A 23,901-nucleotide genomic window follows, 5' to 3' on the forward strand; every position below is an offset into this window, starting at 1 on the left:
AAGACTTTATTTGCTGGCACATCAGACCACTTTACCTTCAGAGGAAGGTAAAGTGAAGGGACTGTGAAACATGAGCCAGGATTTAAACTGCTAGGTTTTCCAAATATACTTACTTTAATTGCTATTTTATCTGTAAAGTACAGCCAGTGCTAGTATCTTTGAGCAGAAGACTTTATTAGATTGGTTTAACTCCAGGCAGCGACCAAACCCCACACAGCCACTTGCTCAGTGAGTCTCACCAGTGGGATGAGGGAGAGAATAAAAGCTTGTCATAAAAGCTTGACACAGACATTTTAACAGGGGAAGTAAAAGCCACATACACCAGCAAAGCAAAACAATGAATAGATTCACCGCTTCCCATGGCAGGAAGGTGTTCAGCATCTCCAGGAGAGCAGGGTCCCATCACACGCAAAAGTATTTTGGGAAGACAAACATCACCATTCCAAACAACTCCCCTCCCTCCTTTTTCCCATCATTTTAGATACTGAGCATGGTCTGGAATATCCCTTTGGTCAGTTGGGGTCACTTTCCCTGGCTGTGTCTCCTCCCAGCCTCCCATGTACCCCAAGCATCCTTGTCAGCATGGCAGTAAAAGAAGCAGAAAAGGCCTAGATTCTGCATAAGAACTGCCCAGCAATAACAAAAGCATGTCTGTATTATCACCTCTGTGTTCAGCACAAATGCAGAACACAGACCCATACCAGCCACTGTGAAGAAAATTACCCCAGTCAGTATCAGCACAATTTGTTACAAGCATATTCTCAAACTTGTGTCCCACAACCAACAAGTTTGAATCATGTAAGCACAACTATGTTGATACTTAAGGCTACTGTTTTAAAATATTAACTTCTGCCAAGGCCCTTAAGAAGTCTTGGATGTGAATATAAGAAACAGCAGAAGTCCTTTCCCTAGAGACAGAACCATTTCTAAACTAGTAAAGAGAAGATTTAGAGCACATAAGCTCCTACAACAATGCAACCACAACCACAGCATGCACCATATGATGTGCCATGTACACTGCACAGATCTACCATCTCTGTTTCAGTTATAGCCCTCTAATCTGGGGGGATTGATTTTTTTTTTTTTTGGCAATATTTCTAGCTACATCACCCACTATATGATTCTGATAGAACGGTCTAAGGATGGACTTTCAAAAGAAAAGCTACTAAAATTAGCTCAGGAACCTTGTGGTAGTATTGCCCATAATTTGATTTGATTTTAAGATGCTTCCTCTTCTGGTTTTGGTTAACTTAGCTAGCTACACTAGAAAGAATGATTCAGAAAACAGGTACTTACATCTTAATAACAAAATAAAAATTCATTCCAGAAGGGCATTTACCCACAACTGCCATGCACACGCCTTTTTAGCACATCTGATTTTAGCACTTTCAGTGGTTTCTTTGCAGATTTAAACTCTTTCAATGTTTCCTCCATAAAGTTAACCAGCAATGTTTCACAAAAAGTAGGGAAGGAAGAATAGAACAATCCTATTGTTGTACATATATCTAGCAATTTATGACAGAATAAAACCTTAATAACAACAACTGAAAGCATACTAAAGATATGTCTACATATCAACAACCATGTCAGGGATAAACATCAGAAGTAGCGGACCTTTGTTTAAAATATACCACAGGAAATATATTCAGCAGATAGAATTTATGAACATTGAGTCTTTATTTAAAACATTAACCTGTCTAAGGCTATTGTGAAGTGACAAAAAGCACATATAGCCTTCTGCATTTGCAGAAAGATTACAGGAGAAAGGTGTAAAATTAACTACCCATTTTCAAATTTCCCCCAAACTCTATGATTAACGTATTTCAAAGTTGTGAATTGACACAATAATTTTGTCTTTTCATTACTTTGATTTTCTTTTTCTTATCTAAAATATACTCTATACATTCTCTGAGTACACAATTTTCTGCATGTCTACCAAAAGGACATGCTTTATAGTGGGAAGGAGAATCCAAAATAATCAGTCCTACACATGAATGAAAAGAAGATGCAGTATCTACACTCATATTTGTCTGTTCTTACAGTTCTGGAAACAACTCCAAACCACCGGGGAAGAAAGTGCACATGTTGAACACTATATGCAAGTCTAACATGTAAGATGGGTGGAATGCTTGTTTTTCACCATGATCTAAGAAAAAGGCTGTTAGCATAAACAGTGATAGTCACTGATGATCATGGAGCATCCCAAGTTAAAGCCATATGGACTTGCTGACCCAAGAACTGTGAAAACATGTCAGACTTTGTCTTGAGAATCTACCAACCACAAGCAATGAAAGAACTCTAGTGCAGTAACCACAGCTTCACAGATTCATGCAAAAGCTCTTGGTCCTTGGATAGGACAGTGAAGATTTGAACAGAAATATGGGAGGAGATGCTTCTTTTGACAATTGTAAAGCAATGAAGAGGGATATCAAATAGTGTGAAAAGCAGGACTCTACTGTTTGAAGGGAGTAGAGGCGATCCTGAAACACACAAAGACTATAGTCAGTGTCTGCAGTTACCAGGCCAGATTCAGCACCTCAAGGGGCAATGGTAACTTTTGAAGGAGTAAAAGCAATTGAGATTTCTTTTTCTGTACAGTTTAGCAAAAAGAAATCCAGCTAAAAGACTCAAGGATACTAGTTTGCAATTGCTCTTGAAGGCTACAACTGAAGTGTCAGCTCAAGTCTGGCACTTGGAGATATTACACACAGGAGGTTCAGGAATACAACATGGACAGTGCTAAAAAATAAAGTAATTCTATATCTTGAGTATACATGATTCTGCACCTGAAGCATAGGATGATGGATGATCCTTTTTAAGAACGGATCTATTCTTAAAATGACTGAACATACAACAATCATTTAAAGAATGGATCCATTAGACATAATTTTCTTTATTCCTGTGAGGAGCAAAAATGTGCTTCTATCTAGTTATTTTGATTAAAAGGAGTTGCAGTTATTGAAGAAATGAGAGGCAGGGTATTAATGGCTACAGTACTCACAATAGGATCTGGCAGAGACACAATCAGTTCTTGCTTTTTTACAATGCAGTTTGTAGCCGAACCATATACACAAGTGAACATGCTGGAGGAATGAGCTCTTTTGGAGCTCATATTTTAGTCTTGCCTAGAAAGGTTTGTGAGCTTTGACTAAAGGACTATGCCATAGAGACTCGGAGGTCAAGGAATCTGTGAAGGTTTTGGGAAAGTCAAATCCAAGTCTGATATCTGATTCAGGAAGCAGGAATTGGAACTCGCTATTTCACTTCATAGCTATGTGCTACGATGATGAGGTTATTATCTATTCCAGATCAGAGTTCCCTCTCTCAGCTTTACCTTGTTTTTACATGATTTCTTCATAGATATTTAAATATGTAGTTAACACACATAGTAAGTTATGTTAAATTCAGAGAAATATTTCCCTAATGGCTTGGAAGTTTTTAATAGAGTCTCTGGATTAGCACCTGAATACTCAAGGAACACATGACTGCTGCTGAGACCATCATACTTTTACTTCAGTGACCATGAAAATGAGGACAAGTAGATCAAACTCTGGTGAGCTTCTGTTTAACTACATGACGGAAACCAGCACAGCTGGAGTCAATTCTTAGCAAATTGATCAGAATTCCTTTACTTTAACAACAGCTTAACTAATAAATAGACTTTCATAATTTTCTGCAACCGATCTAAAGCTATCTTAAGAATTAGTGAAATATTTGATATTGAAATGTTCACTAAATCTTAAGTATAAAACTTTGAAGAACTTATGTAGCTTATCTTTTTGCCAATTCAGAAAAGAATAACTATTTATAATAAAAATCTGTTAACTAAGTAAACTCTGAAGAAGATGAATGTTCATATTCATTTCCTATGTAACAAAACTGATGCTTTTTTCTTTTTCAGAATCCAGTATTAACTTTTGTTACTAGGTTTGTATTCTTATTTTTTGTTTGTTTGCTTAAAGACATTTTTGTATCTACTTCTGGAGATAGTAATCTCACTGAAAATTTGAAAAAACTGTATGCATGTTGATACTCTTCTTTTGCCATTTTTTAAAGTAAGCACACTTCATACAACAATCCGGACATTTTCCTGGATAGAACTATTTCTTTTAAGGGGTTTTTCAAGTGTTCTGTGAACAGGACAATCCTGAGCTCCCTTTGAACATAACAAGCATTTGTAAGATCTAATGAAAATACACTCTTTAAAAATGTAATTGATCTGGCTTTCACCCTTTTCTCATGATTATTTCTGCAGTTACAGACTGGCAAAATCTGAAAGCAATAGAAACATCCTATTTGCTAAAATAAATGAATACACTGAACTCTTTTTTTTCCCCTAAAAGCCCATGTTGCAATCTCTCCTAAGGGAAAAAAGAATAATAAGAAAAAGATGGAGTTTGAACTCAAAGCAAACATAAAAGCTTTATTCACAAAAAAGTCAATTACACAACCCAATTTGTTTTCACCAGCAACGAAAGGAAAGCCTGGTTAGGATGTTGCAAGATCCAAACACCTTGGATCTACATGTTCCACCAAAATTTATATTATAGCTATTTCTAAGAAACAAACTAACAATTAGAGACACCTGTTAAAAGTGCCTGTGCTCTGTTCACACTTCATGTAGTATCTTAAAGTGACAGCATATTAAAATGTCAGTGCAATTCTTTTCCATTACAGAAGTATTTTTCACAACAGAAAATGCAATTAAATTGCCTGCTCCTACGTACTTGTATATAACTTGCTTAGCATAAAGTTCTAAGTACACTGGTATAGAAGGGAAAACAACAAAATATATAAATTTTAATACTAGAAAACACACAATGACAAAAGACATGGACAGACCAAAAAACAGTAGTTAGATTAAGCTCCTCTCCACATTATTAAGAACATAATATGTTTCTACTAGGATAGTTTTTCAGTTTTAGATATATAGGCCCATATTTTAAGATAAATATTGCAGACAAAATAAATACAACCATGCTGAAATTATTAAAAAATTTGCATTTGATTATGTACCCACTGTGCAAGTTGCAATGAAACATTCCTTGATTTTGAGCCCTCCAGCAGATAAATATGTGTCTAACTCACGTCAGAAGCCCCTGAGTGGGAACCCCCTGAGTAAGTCACATTATGGACATCCCTGAGAAACAGAGCAAGATAAGCACTTTCAAACAAACCCTACAGATCCTTTCTGTGGGTATCAGCCATACAGTGAAGATGCATTTACAGCAACTTCACTGTTAAATAAAGAAAAATTACAGCTTGTCATGGGGAAAATTCACTTTAAAAAACAGTTGTTAATTCAGAAGAAAACTCCAACAAATATGAAACTTTAAAGTTATCAAAATTGAAGTTCCAACAAAACCTGGTTTAAATATTCTGTCATGAACTCAAGCCCATGCCTATGTCCAGAACAGACCATCTAAAATATTGCAGCCCCATTTCAACGTCCCATGGAGTATGTTCCGAAGTGCTACACAGTCTTGTGGCAGTGCCTGAGGGAAAGGGGAAAAATTTGACTCCCTCTTAGAAATTTTGCATATTTTATAATTTATTTAAAGTCACAGACAGATATCACCCTGACCTTCCAAAATGTTCATGTCATGTGAAATTATGCACCAATATTGGCTTTGCTTAACTGATTATTAAGCTACAGGACTTTGTGGAAAAGATTCAACAATACTGTAATCAAGGGTAAATTACTTTTACCCACCTGTCCAACACATTGCCCCAGGTTATCACTTCGTATCAGAAGGAACAAAATGAACTGTCCCTAGGTATTTTTGCTCACAACCTTAGTTTTAATGGAAGTAATATAAAATAGAAATCTTTAATCTGGATTTCATTAAAAGTCACAGCATTTTCCTCTGTATCACTTCTACAGTTTCCTATTAGCTTCCAAAGTAGAAGCTTCATAATTTTGAAATCTGACATTTACTGAAAATTATGATTGATGTATCTTCAAAAGACATCTTCTTCTAATATATTTGTCTTAATTTTCTGGAATATGTCTCATCAAAACTTTAGCTGACAAAATTTCTGTTTATTCTAAGTTTTATTATGCTCTGGATAAAAATCCTGGTTTACTTTTCAAACATGGAAGCATTCAAATACCAGTATTCAAGATATTTGCATGTTGAGAAGCTAACTTGTCTTCAGATAGAAAAAATAACCTCTTTCAAAAGGCTTCTGAATCACATTGTTCACATAAATTGAAATTTGGCACAACTGCATAAATTATGTCTTCCAAGAATACCTGTGAATTGGCCTTGTGCTGTAACATTTCGGATTATAACTTTATGATTTGTCACCCAAGACTCAAGTTTACGTTATTCTTAAGTTATGTGATTAAATGGGAGGAAGAAATGTGGGTCAAGCTTTTCAAAGCTGCTATATGTGTTTCCATTGCACTCAGGCTAGCCAAGAATACTGGAACTCTTTTAGCCCCAGCACACATAACACAACTCTGCTCTAATTGGTGCAGAATTCCTATTAGTCACCAGGGTCTGTACTGGCAGCCACAAAAAGCTGGATTGTAAAAGACATTCTGACCACTAATTTCTTTCCAGAATTACATACTGCCATATAAGAGTTTTGAGGAAGAGGTGAAGCAGAGTCATTAATCCACCTCTACACCATATACCACCTAAGGACTTCTGATTCATTAAGAAAATTTTCCAGTGCCAAAATCTCCCTCAATGTCCTCTGAGAGTAGCACAAAAAGAGTACAATAAGATCTTGCTCTTATTCAACTGCTCTAAATGCTTCTGCCATATAAATTTATTAAAAGACTGAAAAGTAAGTGGAAATGGCGTCATTAGTGCATCTAACTGATCTCAAAATTTGGTTTAGCTAATCAAATAAAGGTTTCATGTAGCAGAATCAGCTGATTCTATGTGAACTATTAACCTTGTTCCACAGATGTGATGCTTTCTGGGATTTCATGTTGTTTCTAATGGCTGAGATGTTTTTCATGGTACCCAGAATGCATATGAGCATGATTCACTCATCATCATTCTTTTAGTACTTTTTTGATGATTCATCAAAATAATGGATGGAAAGTGTCTGAGTGACTTCAGCTCTTATTATCACAGTCAACTCTGTCATATCTGCCTTTGTAGGTCACTTGTCCTAAGAAAGTGACTACTATAAAGGTAGGAGGCTTTTTGCCTCCATAGCACCTATTATTGTGTATCAGAAGACAAAGGATCAGAAGGCCATCTGTCCTAATATTTAGTCCTTGCCAACAGTCTATAGAGGATAATCAGGCCAGTATACATCAAGATGACAAATGTATACCCTCTGTATTTCCAGATGTCATGATTCTGGAGCTCAGGCTTCTTGTTAATTATGTCTTGCTCTCTCCACCTAACTATGGGAGCAAATTTCACATATGGCACTGTACTTATTTCTTTATACAGATTTACTTCCTACCTAGGGCACAATGCTTCATGGTCCATTTTTTTCATGCTGTTCATTAGAACTGACTGGAAAAAACGCACATCTGCTTGGAGAGAGACTTAGTTTACTTCCTTCCATATTCCTCCCTCTCTAACTACATTTTTTTGCTAGGCAGTTTTGTTTGGTTGCTTGTTTGTTTTTCAAGTTTTCTTCTTTTTCTTGTTGAATTAGTTTTTGGCCAAGTTAGAGAGCTGAATCTGGTGAGTGCAGGGCTGACATGAGGGAATATTAGGTTCTTTTAAGTAGCCATGAATTAGTATATCTGCTAAAACTGTAATACGAAAGTTCAAAATCCTAATAACATATTTTCACAGAAAAGTCAACAGCTCTTTGTAGTGTGCAATCATTTTTTGTAGTAATAACAGCAAACAACTTCTGCAATATTGTGCAATTTTATTAACAGTGAACTCAAGAATCCTTTATTCATTCGAACTTGACAAAGTATTTAGACATTGGAATTAAGTACTGCAGAGCCAATAAATGAGTACTTTGAAGGACAGGAACCCATGAATTGAATGGTTTGATGCTTCTGACTTAAGATCTTCCACGATCCGTTGATCTGATCTAAGAGTTCACTCAAAACAGAATAGGGAGGTTTACCCCTCAATTGGTTCTCCCCTGTTCCTACTTGGTTTTCACTGAGTGGTCCCGCTGCTTTCTCCATGATAATTCTGATGCCCACTGAACCCTTCTAGTAAGCTGATGCAACTCACAAATTCATGAGAAACTGTACCAATCAGTCTTGCCCTAGGATGATATGGCTTTGGTAAATGACAAGGTTCTGTAAGGAACTGTTGACTCGAAGGAGACAAGCATCTAGTCTTTTTAGCAACAATGACAACAAAATTGGAATTTCCTGTCTTGTAAAGCTGAAAACTAAATTTGAGTATATTCCTAAATTTCCTAAGATATATGCCATATACTGTTACAATGCACTATCTGTGTAATAATGGAATTGTTAGCTATTTTATTTCTTAGATATGTCAAGTGGATAATATAACAATTTGGCAAGAAAAATAATGTATCTGAAAAGGAAAAGGATATATTGCTATTCATTTAAAAATTCACCTTTCAATGATTAAATTCGAAAAGATTTTTCCTTACATAAGATTGTTGCCTTATTCTATTCCCCTGTGAAGATAACATAAGTTTCTTCCATTATTTTTATTTCTCCTGTGATGGAACTCACACCTTCAAAAGAACATATTTGTCCATAACTAACTGAACTTCATTTCCTAAGAGAAGATATGAAGCATGTTCTGCCAGAAAGATAGAAAAAATGGCAATCATAGAAATAGAAGTTCATATGTAATTTAGAGACATAGTAAATAAATATCTATACATCTTAGATTAGGATGCAGTTTTGCAATACAAGACAGCTAATCCAATAATCTTTAGCCACTAGAAAACAAATACTTTTCAATAACTTAATTTTCTGACAGACGATCAAGATAAATCTATTTTCCCTGCAGTTTTGCAACTGCTAGATCTGGCATATGGGAAATGGTGGGACCAAACTACAAAGAATAGAAGGGTGTTGGGTGTCAAGGGACCAGGAGCAGGCCTAACTCTCCTGGTGTAAAACCACCCTTTCACCAGATTAGGTGCAACAGCATACTCTAATGAGTATGACATGCACACACACGCCTTTCGTGCATACCTTTAGCATACAGTTTTGGGGTTGCCACTGTTGATCTGGGTCTAGGTTGTCCCCTTCTTTGTCCTCATATTTGCTGATAGATCATTGTGTGGCGAATTAATTCAGAAAACCAAGCTGGTAAAAAAGAAACCCAGCCAGACTTAATTGGTAACTCTTCCACTATGCTAGCTCCCTGAAATGCAGTTTGTGTCAAGGGGGCAAAGAATGGGAGTGTATGTATCAAGGGAACACAATTCCAAAATAATTGAGCGGAAAATGCTGTGGAAACATGTTTTAAAATGAAATATGCCTCCCTTCACTTCTTTTGAAGATACAAAATAAGTTTAGAAAAGTGGGCTTTTTGGATTGTTTGTTTGTTTGCTTTTCCTTTCCTGATTTATATTCCAGTTTAGCAATTTCAAAACTGTTTAATTTTACTCATCCAGTCTGTAGATTACTCACTCAGGAAAAAGTGCCATGACTGAGTCTTGCGTTGAACTGATTCAGCTCACTAATGTGCTAAAGAAAGAAGTGTCCAACCAAGTTCCTCCTGGGGGAAACCATCTTGATCTATGTTGCCACACCTGGGCAGATGCTGGATGGACAGTAGCACATGTAACACTTGGAAATGCAGACCCTCTGTAGCAGACCCTGAACTCCACCATGCACATTTGGGCACCTACAGCACGTCCTCACTGTTCTGCTGCAGGCCCATAATGGCAGCCAGAGCACAGGGGACACACAGGTACTGTTTAGCCTCTGCTCCAGATTTAAAGAAATGGATAAAAAGGTACAAGAAATGACCATACTTTTGTAGTTACAAAAAATTAGTACTGCTATGGTACAATCATCTATTATGGAGATATGAGAAAATTGGGAAGGTCACAGCACCTCTGAGGTACAGCCCCGTCTGTGTGCTGCTCTTCAGCTGGTGCCATTGAGCTCTGCCCTTGGCTCAACTTGGGTTGTAAAAGCACAATCTAACCCACTGCCTGCTCACCAGGGAGTCATCAGCTTACTACAACATCGCAGCAGCTAAAAGCTTGCAAATATTTCCTTAGCTTTTTGTTGTTTCTTTTTACTCTCTTGAGAAATAAGTTCAAAAGACATCTCTATTGTGCCAAGATTATTTTGGAGATGGTATTTTACTTCCATCCCACTCAACATGAATACTCTTGTTTCTCAAAACCCCCTCTAGACCTAGAATACACACTGATGCATCTGTTCATAAAAACATACAGAAAGCACAGTTCATAAAGATATTATCTCTCTTTTTATTTATTTATAGATTTACTTGGCACTTACTGGTCTAATGCAGTTATTTTCGGGACATACTTAAATACAGCATTAAGGGCCAACTACTCTGAGAGAATTATTGGCATTGCTACAGTTACATTGTGCTTCCAACACATACAGCTTTTTTCTCTTGTATCCATAGCTTTGAAAAGCTAGCTCAAGTACAAATAAGAAAAAAAAGAAATGTAAAGAGGAGAAGATTTACTTTCTGTTTATTGTAAATGAAGTCATTAAACACCGATTTTCCATACTTGAATTATCTCTCCCATTGCAGTAGATGAACAAATACTAGTAGAATAAACAAAGGCAGTTGTCTTCCTTCCTTCCTTCCTTCCTTCCTTCCTTCCTTCCTTCCTTCCTTCCTTCCTTCCTTCCTTCCTTCCTTCCTTCCTTCCTTCCTTCCTTCCTTCCTTCCTTCCTTCCTTCCTTCCTTCCTTCCTTCCTTCCTTCCTTCCTTCCTTCCTTCCTTCCTTCCTTCCTTCCTTCCTTCCTTCCTTCCTTCCTTCCTTCCTTCCTTCCTTCCTTCCTTCCTTCCTTCCTTCCTTCCTTCCTTCCTCCCTCCCTCCCTCCCTCCCTCCCTCCCTCCCTCCCTCCCTCCCTCCCTCCCTCCCTCCCTCCCTCCCTCCCTCCCTCCCTCCCTCCCTCCCTCCCTCCTTCCCTCCCTCCATCCCTCCATCCCTCCATCCCTCCATCCCTCCATCCCTCCATCCCTCCATCCCTCCATCCCTCTTTTCCCCGTTTTATTCCCCCCTTTTTTTTCCCCCCTTTTTTTCTCCTTTTTTCCCTTAATTTTTCTCCTTGCTTGAATTATTTTAGGCATGTTCCATCCATGGTTAGAAATCAGGCATGACAATGGTCTAATGCAAAAGTTTTGTCCATGGAGAAATCAGACATGACTATGGTCTACCCCTGAATGTGATCTTAATATTTTATACCACTGACAAATCATTAACATCTGTTAATAACTTACTCAGCTGCTTTGTTAGATTGTTTTAAAAATCTTATGTACACCATAGATGTCTCCAACTCATAGTCTAAGTAACCTTTCCCAGCTGCTTAATCCTTATTTAAAATCTTACTTTAAAATACACACATTTTTTAACTATCCCATTTCTTTGTCTCCAGACAAAGTAACTTTGCTAACATCTGTTCATTCTCACTCCCCAATTCCCATCTTAAATACTTATTTTCAGCATGTATTTTTCTTGTAAATAGAATCCCATGTACTTTCTCACCTCCTAGTCCTTAATTTTCTCCTTTTTGCTCTTGCTCTCATTCCACTCTATCCCTCATGATTTCTTTTGACTGATTATATTTTAAATGCAGTATTAATAGAGAGAAAAAGATTATTTAAAGAGCTTCTCTGATTATCTCACACTAATTTAGGCTTGGGAAAAAAGAAAATGGGGGCATGCCATGAATCTACTATGTCTAAAGGGAATAATAAAAGGGAAAGGGGACCAATATACAGTAAAGGGTGTGTAGGTAGTTGTTAGGGATAAAACTATGTAATGGAAATACCGGAGCATTAGAAAATACCTACTGGCTGTGAGAAGCAGTAGGCTATGCAGGAGCATTCAAGGGAATTAGAGGGGACTTGTCACTGGACACAATTTCAAATAGGCTGGACAAAAGTTATGGTTTGGGACCAAGCAAGAGGCAGAGGCAAGGAGAGAGGAGAGGGTGAGGGCGAGGGAAAGTCAGAAGGAGAGGAAGCTGAACTCAGCACCAGGATGGAGATTTCTGAGTGCTGGTACAGCAGTGGCAGAATATGACAGACACGGGCAGTAACACCTCATTTGGGAGCGGGCTGTGATTTTGAGTGTTGGTGCTACTGCAGCGGTCTAAACAGTACAGCTCTGGATAAAATGCTAGCAGTCCTGATACCATTCCCCACTGCCAAGAAATAGCAGATGAATAGTTGAATAGATGTCCCATGTCCAAAAGAAATAAATCAGATTTATAAGTGATGTACAAGATGGTTCACATTGCACTGAGTACCAAGACTTCTAGTATTATTTATTTCTCCCTGTTAGGACAGTAAGGAACACTGAGGCAATTTCCATAACTCAAAAAATTACATGACTGTAAGTTACAGTAACTCCTTTTTTGACATACAATAGCATGAGGGAATCTAAACAAATAAAATAATTAAACACATCTATTATATTTAATAGAACACACTATAATACTACAGTGTGTTTTCTGTACAAACATAGCTGTATTTTTCCAGATCTCTCAGCTGACCCACAGCTCCAAAATGTTTCAAACTGAATTAGAATTTTTTTGTATTGAAAATTTAGTCATGGTTTCTGATTAATGTAAATATCAACCTAGGACAATATCCTGTTTATCTGTCAATATCTTGAAATAGTACAGAAAAATCCAAGTGCTTCTAAACTATCTTTAACTTCTTCAGTAGTTTCTAACTAAAGAAACAGACAACAGTACAATGAATATATTTCAGAGGGTACTTAGTCCTGGGTTCTCTTTCTTTTTTTCCTTTTCCCATTGGGCAGTGTAATGACAAAATAATTATTTTCTCATAACTGTAAGGCATGGCATGATTCTTCACCATAACAGTGTTACAGCTTTTTCATCACATTTTCCTGTTCTGTCTAGAAGAGGGTTATTTGTAGCCTCATATTATATAAAAGAAAGCATTTTCATAAAATTAAGACAATAGTAAATGGAAGAAAAAAATCCATAGCTTTCTTGGGTTTAAACTGCGAGCATAGAAGGCACATCTTGTGAAATCACAAAACACAGTCCACACCACTTTTTAGCAACTGCATCATGCAGACACAACTAATCAGCTGCAGGTTTTTTCAGTGCTAGAGAACTTAAATATAAATAAAATTCACTTCCTTTACCAAGGAAGATGCTGTACCAGTACAGCCAAATATGTCTGTGTATATTTATTTTTTTAAAGCATGTAAATATATAGATGCAGATTATAGGAGAGAAACCCTCAGGCTCTTGTCTTTTTACAAGTTCTGCCAATGTAGTTGCCCGTAATATTTATATGAACTTCGTAAGCACTGGAAATCCAAACATAGAAAGAACATTGTGCTATGTCATTAGAATGAAAACAAAATATACATAAAATATGCATAGATACTAATTCAATGAAAATACATAAAATATACACAAAATATACATGCATACTAGCTCAGTGAACTATTCTAGCTCATTGTCCAAACAGGAGGAAAAATAAAATTGGCAAAAAATTGTTAAGAGAACAAATGATTGAATATATCTTGCAAATATCCATAGTCAAAAGGATTGTCACTAGCAGGATGGATAATATATTCAGTATGTCTTCTAGCATGATTACCATTTACTCCCCAAATCAACTGCTCAAAGAACCATCTGTAAGGGTTCACCTAGACAGAGCTGTCCTTGAGGAATGTAAAAGACCCCACAGAATCATAGATTTGTCTGAGTAGGAAGGCATCCAGGGATCATCAAGTCCTACTCTTAAGTGAATCTCAAAGCCCATACGGGGAGTGAGTCCGCGACGTCGATGTTGGCATCACTGGCACCACACTCTACTAGGAAGATGCATCAAGCCAAAAATCTCAAACAAAATCAAATATTTTATATTTTATAATATTCAAGATGCAAAATTGCATCTTGAAGAGAACCAAGGCCACTCCAAGCCAGCTTTTATCCACCAGCCTTCTAGAAACCCAAAACATCCCTTCTGTATCTATCTGACAAAAAATTATATAAGAACATCCTTCTTGCCCTGGCATTCTTTTTCTTTTGCTCTCTCTGGTAGACTGTTCACTTGCTTCCTTGTCTGAAAAGCTTATATTATCTACTACTGCCTCCCTCAATTCCCCTATGATGGTCTCACCCTTGCTCCCTGCACATGGAGCCATTTCACTTCCTTCTGGTTCACTCTTGAAGTACGTTAGTAACTATTTAGGCAACTAGAGTTGTCTTTGTTTTATATTATTCCCCTAAAAACATCAAAGACAAGAAAATAAGTTTTTAATAGGTAAGTAGAGATTACTGTTCTATCTTGAGCTGAAGGCGGGCATGGTTTATTTTGTGGGTGTTGGAAATTCTAGATTGTTACAGCTCACAAGTGACTCAAGAAACTGAGGAAAGTTTTGGTAAAGCCAGTGAAATGGCACAGGTAACACGTAACTTGACGCATGCCATGCTGTCAAATGGAAATTATGATTTTAGGGTATTTCAGTCTAAAAAAAGCACTGCCTATTCATTTTAAAAAAGTTAAGAGTAGATGACAGAATGTGCAATCAAAATTAAAGAAAAGCTTGAGAGACCTGTAGCAGTCTGATTTGATGATGCAGAAATTTTGTTTCTATGAAGGAAGGGATAGAATTATTTTAAAATTAAGAAAGGAATATAGGTTATAGATCTTCCAAAAATCTACACTGATTTAAAATAGGGGTATCATCAAGGAGTTCTGGTGTTTGATCCCATATAACACAGTACCACATGAGGAGATGATGAAGCTACACTTACACAGCTCCTTTTTTCCCAAAGGATCTTGGCACTCTTTACAAAATATACACATGCTACACCTAGGAATAACAAAAAAAAAAAAAAAAAAAAAAAAAAAGCACACAGGAACAGAAATTACTTTGACCAGCATTGCAAGTCAGAGCATCTGTTTAACAGTGTACACCAATACTGTTCATTAATTCAGGGAAGGATTTAAATTGCAATAGTATATCTAGCAGGAATTATTAGCCCATTTGCCCTTATTAATTCCTAACAGATTGTACATAGAAGGAAAACGAAGGGCAAATTACAGAGCACTGGATCACATCCACATCCAAACTACGATGAACTGTAAAGTCCTCATTATAAGAATATTTGGATCTGTACATAAATATCCAAAGTATTTCAATCCTGCAATTCAAATGATAAAATCAGATTATAAACTGCAATATACATACAAGCCCTGTGAAAAATTGTGGCAAAGGCCACTGATAATTGAAGGAAATCTAATCCCAGAGAAAAGCCTTGACATTTGGATGAAATAAAGACATTAAGCTGAGTTGGTCAGGGATTATTTTTACTTGGTTCTTTTTCTTCAAAATTAAAAAAAAAAAAAAAAACATTTCTCAAGAAACTATCAGTTTCAATATATTTTTATACACTTCTTTTAGATGACAATGGATGTTGTTCTCTACATTTTCAAACAAAACCTTCTGTTTTTCTAGTTCAAAATTACTTAAAAGGCATTGAAAAAAAAAGGGGAAAAAGGAAGTGAAAACTTCCAAAATCCAAAATTAATTGCACAAAGTTTCATTGGCCATAACTCATTGTTTTTCTAAGTCTTCTGAGAGTTCAACTGTTCATTCCAATACAGAATATTTTGGTATCCTGATAATTTTCCCAGGACAGGAAGACTATTTTCTGTTTAAAACTGTTACAAATCTAACTAGAGCAGTTTGCATCAAGTACCATGAACTTAACATGGCCTGATGCAAACCAAGTGAACTATGGTTACACTTGGAAATGGTAACATTGTATAAGGACAATGAACTCTTCCTTAACCAAAGTTTTTCAGAAACAAGCTCCACCTCTGCCCATTCAAACAAAAAAGACCAAAAATCAAAGAAGAATTAATGATATAAAGGAAGTAGCTCTTGCAAAATAACAGATGGAATGAGATCGGAAACACATGTAGTAAGTTGAACTTTTTTAATAAGACCAAAATGACAGAATTGGAACAAAGGAAGAGAATGGATAAACATGCACACAAATCAGGAAAACAGTTGCTAACTAGAAATGGGTCTGTAATGCAGATTCCAAATCTTGATTTAGATCTCAATTATTTTTCAGATTTGGGGCTGCAGATTAATGATGTTGGTTTAGAATTTTTTAGAAAGAGTAGCAAAATTTAAAATCTCCATCCTAACTACACAAAAATTTCCTCCACAGTTTTTAAGGTGAACTATTCATCTCACATTTTAAATGCTGATGTTTGGGATCACACATAAGACCAAAAGTCAGTCCATATGAAGACTCTGATCTGAAGCTGAGCTATGTGAAGTGGCATTACAGAAGAGCAATATGGACTGCAGCCTCCCTGCCAAAGGTGAGAAAGAGCTTTAAAAAAAAAACAAAACAGGGACATTGGATAGGTTGATCATGAAAACCAGCTATTCCTAATAACCTATTCTGATAAATTGAAGTAAAATCTTTTGAAAGAAGGTCTCCTGGGTCTCCTTTATGCATTGATTTTGAAATTGCACACTCATCCATATGTGAGACTGCATTGTGAGGGCACAACTATATTGAAAAATAGCAAAGACTGTTTCAATATAGAGAAAAAAATCAAATGGAACTCTGATTATTTGAGTTAACTAGAGAAGTATTAAAAAACTGCCCACTGAATATATGTTTAAAATGTTAGGACAAAGGTTACCCTGATGATTCTACAAACAAAAAAACCCTATATTTTCTCCAATTCTTTTATATGGTATTTGGCATAACATTCACCTCTCTTTGAATACATTGTCCAGAAGTAAAAAAAAAAAAATCTAAATACTCCAGTGGTATGGACTATCATCTATCTCCACTGAAGTCAATAGAGATCTGGAGGACAATTTGATATTATTGTGATGTGAGAGAAACCATCTCTCTTTCAAATATTTGTCTCAAAATGTATAGTGATGTCAAAGTACACCTAAACAGAAAAGAGAAGTAAATGATTCATCTAATTCCCATAATATTTTACCTATTCACAGGAATTTCAGACACATTTTCTTTTCAGATGTTATGCATTTGAAAGCTTTTGATGATTTGTTGTTATTTTTTAATCTATTATTTGGAAACACTTAGTCATACATTTCTTCATTTGTGTTTTCTATTAAATTCTGTAGATAACTGTTAAAAAAAATTACTCAGTAGGTTTCCATTTCCTAAGTACATAATGCCAAGTCACATCCAAAATGACTATTTCCACACAAATACATGTTTTACAGTCTGTATGAATACTTGCAAAGGCAAATTTGAAATTGTTTTCAAGAACAGTGGAGTCACTAAAATTCAGCTGTATAAATAGTGGTAATAATCAAAGTAAAAGAAAAAGCACATATAAAGGGAATCAACTCATAAATCTAGGGAAATACTAGCTAAATTTTTATTTCTACTTGTAGTTCTAATTTTCCAATATGACCATTGGTTGCACTCATTTTTTGAGGTGTTAAAATGTAATGTAAAGCAAGGAAAATTCTATGTTAGTGCATTTAGGCCAAAGTTATGGAGCTTCTCAAAACGTCATTTTTATGCCATCAATCCAGTATTAGGGAAATGAAAAAAACAAACAGTTTGTTTTTTTTCTTTGAGAATTCAGATTACCTCAGAACATAAGCTGGAACTCTCAGACAGACCACAGCAAGATCCTCCAGTTACAAGCTAGGCTTACTTGACTGATTCCACAAATACAATTAGCATTCCCTTGGCATTATACAACTCCCTGTAACTCTCCCTTTCTCTCACCAACCACGCACCTGTGAGCTTCTGCATAAATACTAATTACCCAACAATAAAACATAATTAAGTTCTGAATTTTGTATATTTGATTATATAAACTCTACCTGGAAAAGCACTTTACTATTTTTAAATTTAAAGTAATACATATGGTAATGTCTTGTCCTATGTATCATGATCTAGTACATAATTTTGGCATCCTTTGATAGTCTTGTGTCTGAAAACAACATTACAGCCTGAATTATGCTTAAGACACAAAAAAGGTACAAAGTAAGCAACCCAATTCTTTATCCTAAGATAATACACTTTTCTCCTCCCTTACTTTCTAGAAAAGAAAGATAATTTAGATCTCTTAATTAAAAAATAGACCTTCTAAGTCTTGACTGTATCTGTACCAAAAAATTCTTCCCACTGTGGTCACTTCTCATACGTGGGCATACACAAAATCTTACCAGACTCTATATTTACGAGGACAAGAACAGAGGTTCAGTATTTTTTAATGGCTAACGTAATCATAAGGATAACTGATATATAAAATAGCTATTATAGACTGTTCTACAAAAAAAAAAAAAAAAAAAAAAAAAAAATTCAGCATGTTTTTTTAAAATAATATCTCATCAGAAACTATTCCAATATATCTTGCAAATGAGAAAATAGCTTCATTTCAAAGAATAAGTGGGATTCATAAACCTAAAACAATGGATCATAGTTATCTTAATCTACCCAGCTATCAGGAATTTCTTAAAGTAGTTATCTTTGGTGTTCTAGCAGAGAAAAAAAAAATTACTTTTAGATGTACACTTAGGAAAAAAACACTTCATTAAGCATTTGGATTCTCTATGGTTTATAAGCATGTACTTATATACTGTTCCTCCCTTGATGTGAGCAGATAAACAAATCTAGCATTGTTACTGTAGAATAATAGAAAATTGCTAAACACAGAAAAGATATTGCAAAATGTCATAAAAGAGCCAAACAATTTTCCAGGGTTTCAAAATAATCTTTGACAGAAACTTTATTTTCTCCAATTTTTTATTAAAAACATGCACATACACAAAATATCAATGAAACACTAAGCCACTAGTCCATTAGATGTGAGCCTCTGACATCTTCCCTAAACTCCTTCAGAACAGTAATATAGATCAATGAGATTACAATAATTTGAAATGGCCACAGGACTCTTAACCAAACACATTTCTAGGAAAAAAAGTAGGAAACTCAAAACACCATAAAAATTAAGAAACAAATGGTGCTTTCATATGTCTTGTCACCTAACCAATAGGAAGGAAATCCTAAACCAATCACAAAAGCTGTAATAGCTGTAAGTGATTAGGAAATGGTGGATTATCAATATCATGTTGGGAAAGATTCAGCACACAACAGTACTTAGAAGCACTGCAAGAAAGGAATAAAGTCAATGAAAAATTATTAGAGAACATTCTAGGTCCAAAGTTCAGAATTAAAACCAATGTTTCATTTGAACTTTCAAGGCCATCAAAGAATTGATCTGCTAATAGTAAATTGGGAATGGGAAGCATTACAAAATGAAAGGAAGAAGCATGATGTAAGGAATGTAGAACAATATGATGGATGAGATCAAAGGATATTCTATTCTTGGTTTTGTCATTTGCTTTCAAAATGTAAGTATTTCGAACCACTACCATCTGCTGAGATCTGCAGAAAAGTTACTGCAAAATCTGTGTAATATCTCTGAATACATCTGCATTAACAAACTTGGGCGCTGCCCACTTCTGGAATGAATTGCAGCTAACTCAGTGGAAGAATTAACTCAATGGATGTTTCTTCAAATGAAAAAAATTAATGGATTTTTTGTTTGATTCAGCCCCTCAGTTTTACTTTGATCGATAATCTGATTTCTTCTGTGCAGCTCCTGTTCTTTCCTTTCTTCCTATTTCTTTCTTTCTTCTAAAAATTCCACTGTTTATGGGTTCACATTTCACATTTAAGTGTTTCCTAATTTTTACTTTTTATTGTGTTTTTAAGGATTGTTACAGCTTGACAAACATCCCCATACTCTATTTAATTCTTTACATTCCAGGGTCTCGGAAAAGCCTTTTCACTACTAAAAGTGTGTAACACTCAGTAAAAATCTTAGAGACTAGGGGAAATCTGTCCTTGTGTTCTGAGAGTCCACTGTGTGGTTTCTATCAGAAAACTGAAAGTACGTCTGTTGACTGCCAGTACAGATGTGCAATTAATGCATTTTCTGACACATGATATGTGGCTTACACTAAATTATGAACAATCAACATTCTTACTACAAAAGAACATGACTTCTAGTTCAGTACAAAGAGAAAAAGAAGTAAAAGCAAAGCTTGAAAGCTAGAGGTGAGTTAAAGCACAAACTACCAAAATGAAGTCACTAAAGCACATCATTTGGGGATCACATGACAGAAGAGCAAGACAGGTTTTTTCTTAAATTTGTTCTTGCATTTGTTTTGCTTGTACCCTGTTGCTTCTGAGCCTTTAATTTCAATCTCATGAAAGTCTAGTTTTAATAGCATTGTTTCAATGGTACTTGCAGGGGCAGAGAGGACCCTCAGAACCACCAGGTGCATTGTCTCTATATGAATCAACACATCCACATTATGAAGGGATATGAAAGGACTACCTGAGCAAACTCCAAGCCCCAAGGAGGACCTGCAGCACCTCAGCAGCATTTAATGCAGCTGGAGTCTGAATAACTGTCCCCTGGTGTTGGGCAATGACTGACAGATTATTTCCTTCTGCGAAATGCAAGCTGCAAAAAATGTGCATCTCAAGGTCTTAGGCAAATCACAAAATGTGATTTAAATAGAAGCCAAAAATGCATCCAAAGAAAGCTCACATGTTGGCTAACTAAAACTAGAATATGAAGTCATAATTGACAAATTCAAGCATATTCCAGAGACCACAGCTGTCCTCATCATTTGTTTGGGGCAGATTTGTCTCCTAGTGAAGCTTTTCTACCTACACGTCTGTGACCTAGACAGAGCTCCAGGAACAGTATATATGGTAATTATTGCCACTGCGTAAGATACATGGCATGAATAGTTTTCTCCTTCTGCTAGTATGCTTCTCCATTCTGGTTTGCATTTCATGTACAGTAACACGAACTTGTGAATTTATATAAAAACTAAAATGCATAGAAAATAAAAGGATGTTCCAGAAACTATAAACACAGCTATTCTTTTTTCTTCATTTCAGTAACCAACATTAAGAAAAACCAAACTAACTAGTGCAAATTTTTGAGGTAATTTAAGAACAAATACTCAGAAAAAAAAAGAAAGGCTGATAAAAAGATTTAAAAAATATAAAATCATGACATTATTCAGCTTACAAAGAGAATATGGAACATCTCCTCTAATTATTTTTATTAAAAATCCGTGAAAATTATTTTGGAGGCAATATGGTATTTCCCAATTACATATACATATACTAAGTGAATTCAACTTTAGCCATCTTCATGTCATAGCATTGTGTTACAAGAGTAAAAATACATGTCATATGCAGATTTAACACCTTTAGATGACCTCTAATCAGAAATGTGGCATGCTACTCAAATTCCATCTGTCAAATGCTGTAAATACAGGTAAGTAAATATAGATGCCATTAGAGGCACAAGTTATCTTACTGGGAGAAGTTCTAGGATTTTATTTTTTGACAGCTTGTAATTTGGATATCTTCCAGTGTCAACAAAACCTGTTCAAGCATGATCTTACCTTGTTTTCACTACATCAAGGGGATGCATCAGGCAAATTTCTACAAGACCTATAAAAGAATAACAAAGAAAGGCCTAATAAACATTTGTACAAATAGTAATTTAATTTTCATTGACTCCAACAGTTTTTGAAATTTGAAAAGCAAAGTAAAACCTAAACATATCATTGATGACACGGTACTCGCAACACCTCATATATTAAACATGCACTTCTGCAATGCATATAAACCACTGTGCTTTTCAGCAGTGACCAGAGCTAGTTGTTCATTGGAGTGAGCTAAGTGAGGACTTCATCTACACAATCAATTTAATCTTAGTTTTTGCTCAGTTTTCTGACTTAAGAACAGTGGGAACATTTGACTGGCATCATAAATAAATAAATTAAGTCTTGTTGAGAGTAGCAAAGGAAGGGAATTCAGGTTGCCACTGCCTTCTTTGTCATGCAAAAATAATTCCTTAGGACACTGCAGGACTGCATTGGTGGCTCAGATGCACTTGATGTTAAGATCACAACTGATTCCTGAGTATTTGAGCTGCAGCCTCACTGGTTCTTTGTCCTACCCTGCCCTGTGCTGGTGCTGAAGTGTGGTCCTGGCTTTTCCCCTTTGAGTGTGAATCTCAAGGGGCCAATGCCAGGGTAAGAGAGATCTGGAAGGTCCCAAATGCACCTGTCAACACCACTTTCAAAGTTGACTCTTAGTATTTTTTCCACCTGCCTGACACTTGATGAACAGTCTGTACATAACCCAGGGAGAACTTTCTAGTCAAATTTCTGGGTTTGCCTACCCTACTTTCCATTTGGCATATCAGCCTCATTCCAAAAAGCAAGCAAGGAGTAAAAAGATGCATTTATCAGGACCACTGTTAAAGCGTATTTTAGACATCTGTCAATCTGCAGACACAATAAAATCTACTACACAGATCTTACAGGACTTTGAAATGCCAAGAAAATACATGCATATATGTCCTAGATAATAATTACCATGTCTTTGAAATTTCTGTGCCTTGGTTATTAGGATGCTTAAATGCCCATTCATGTTTTTTACCTAGTGTAATAAATTTAATGCTACATCATGAAAAAACAGGTTGTGAAGACTATACTTATTTACTTTATTTATGATTATTGTAAAAGTAATTGCAGAGCTTTTGTAATAAAGAATGCGTCTTTTGATGAGTCTGAGATAAATTTCTAAAAATCTTGATTCAGGAAAGCATTCTTCTTCAAGTTAAAATATCTGCAAATTCCTTTCTTTATGTATAACATACAGTCCCACTGAAACTAAGCACATGCTTATGTTCCACTAGATGCTCTCCTATTTCAGATGTCACTGGCTTAATTTCCACACCCCACCCCCTTCCTTTAATGGTACACATCGTATCTGAGCTTGGGTGTTACTAAAGTTAAATGTCTCCAGTACAGTTTGTTACATACTAGGCTACTCAACTACTTTCTTTTTCTAGCAAAAGTATTGAAATTAATTCTAAGAGAAAAATCATATTTTGAAATATTGCACACAAAGATATTGAACTAATGGAATTTGCATTTTGGCCCTTTTTTTTTGACAGACCAGATGGAGGAAAGCTCTTGGTGAGCTTCACGCAGGAACCAGGCTCTGCCTGAGTGGCACACACTGCAGTATGTAAACAGTATCAGAAACCTGAGCTTCTTTTCATTATTGAATATAGTTAAGGGAGGCTTAAAGTTTCATATTTTGATTATTTTAGTACTAATAAGTTAAGTGTTTCAGGGAGAACAGGAAAATTTGGGATTTTGCTTAAAGTTTATATCAGAGAGCATTAAATTTCAAAAAATTACCTACTTTCTATTTCAACTCTATGCAAACCTTCGAGTAACACAGATACTTACTAGGTAAGCCTTTTAAACTGAACCAGAGGGAAGATTCTCATTATAGTCAGAGGAGATGTAGCCAATAAATACAATAGAGTTTTTAGCTCAGCCTATATTAAATATCTATATTTAAAAATGATAATTTATTTCCTGCTTGATACACTTTACATATTGAATACATATATTATTGATAACTGTTACATATTTATCCTAAGGAATAACAAGCTATTTATACAACAAGAAAGAACGGCAAAAGTTTTTACACATGAACACAAGTAACTTTTGGAGATAGTAACTGAAGGAGAGTGTAAATTGTAATGCTAAAATTCTTCATTAAATGTATTTAACAGGAATTTACATTAAAATTTGTGAAGACATTAAAATGTTTAAACTGAGTTCCTAACAAAAAATACTTGTGGTGAGTTCTAATTTAACAGAAACAATTTTCATTAT

The 23,901-nt window shown here is 35.6% G+C and overlaps 1 protein-coding gene across 4 annotated transcripts in view; it reads right to left on the bottom strand.

Annotated features, from left to right (window-relative positions):
• The window catches only part of SLC25A21 (solute carrier family 25 member 21), a 233,483-nt gene that overhangs the window by 78,982 nt on the left and 130,600 nt on the right, over positions 1-23,901 (bottom strand). For all 4 annotated transcript variants that reach the window (XM_072930234.1, XM_002199821.6, XM_072930235.1 and 1 more), the window contains exon 2: positions 21,601-21,649. In XM_072930234.1, the coding sequence (XP_072786335.1) occupies positions 21,601-21,649 (49 nt within the window). The remainder of the gene's footprint in view (positions 1-21,600; positions 21,650-23,901) is intronic.

The sequence above is a fragment of the Taeniopygia guttata genome, chromosome 5 (assembly GCF_048771995.1).
Source record: "Taeniopygia guttata chromosome 5, bTaeGut7.mat, whole genome shotgun sequence".
Classification (NCBI taxonomy): domain Eukaryota; kingdom Metazoa; phylum Chordata; class Aves; order Passeriformes; family Estrildidae; genus Taeniopygia; species Taeniopygia guttata.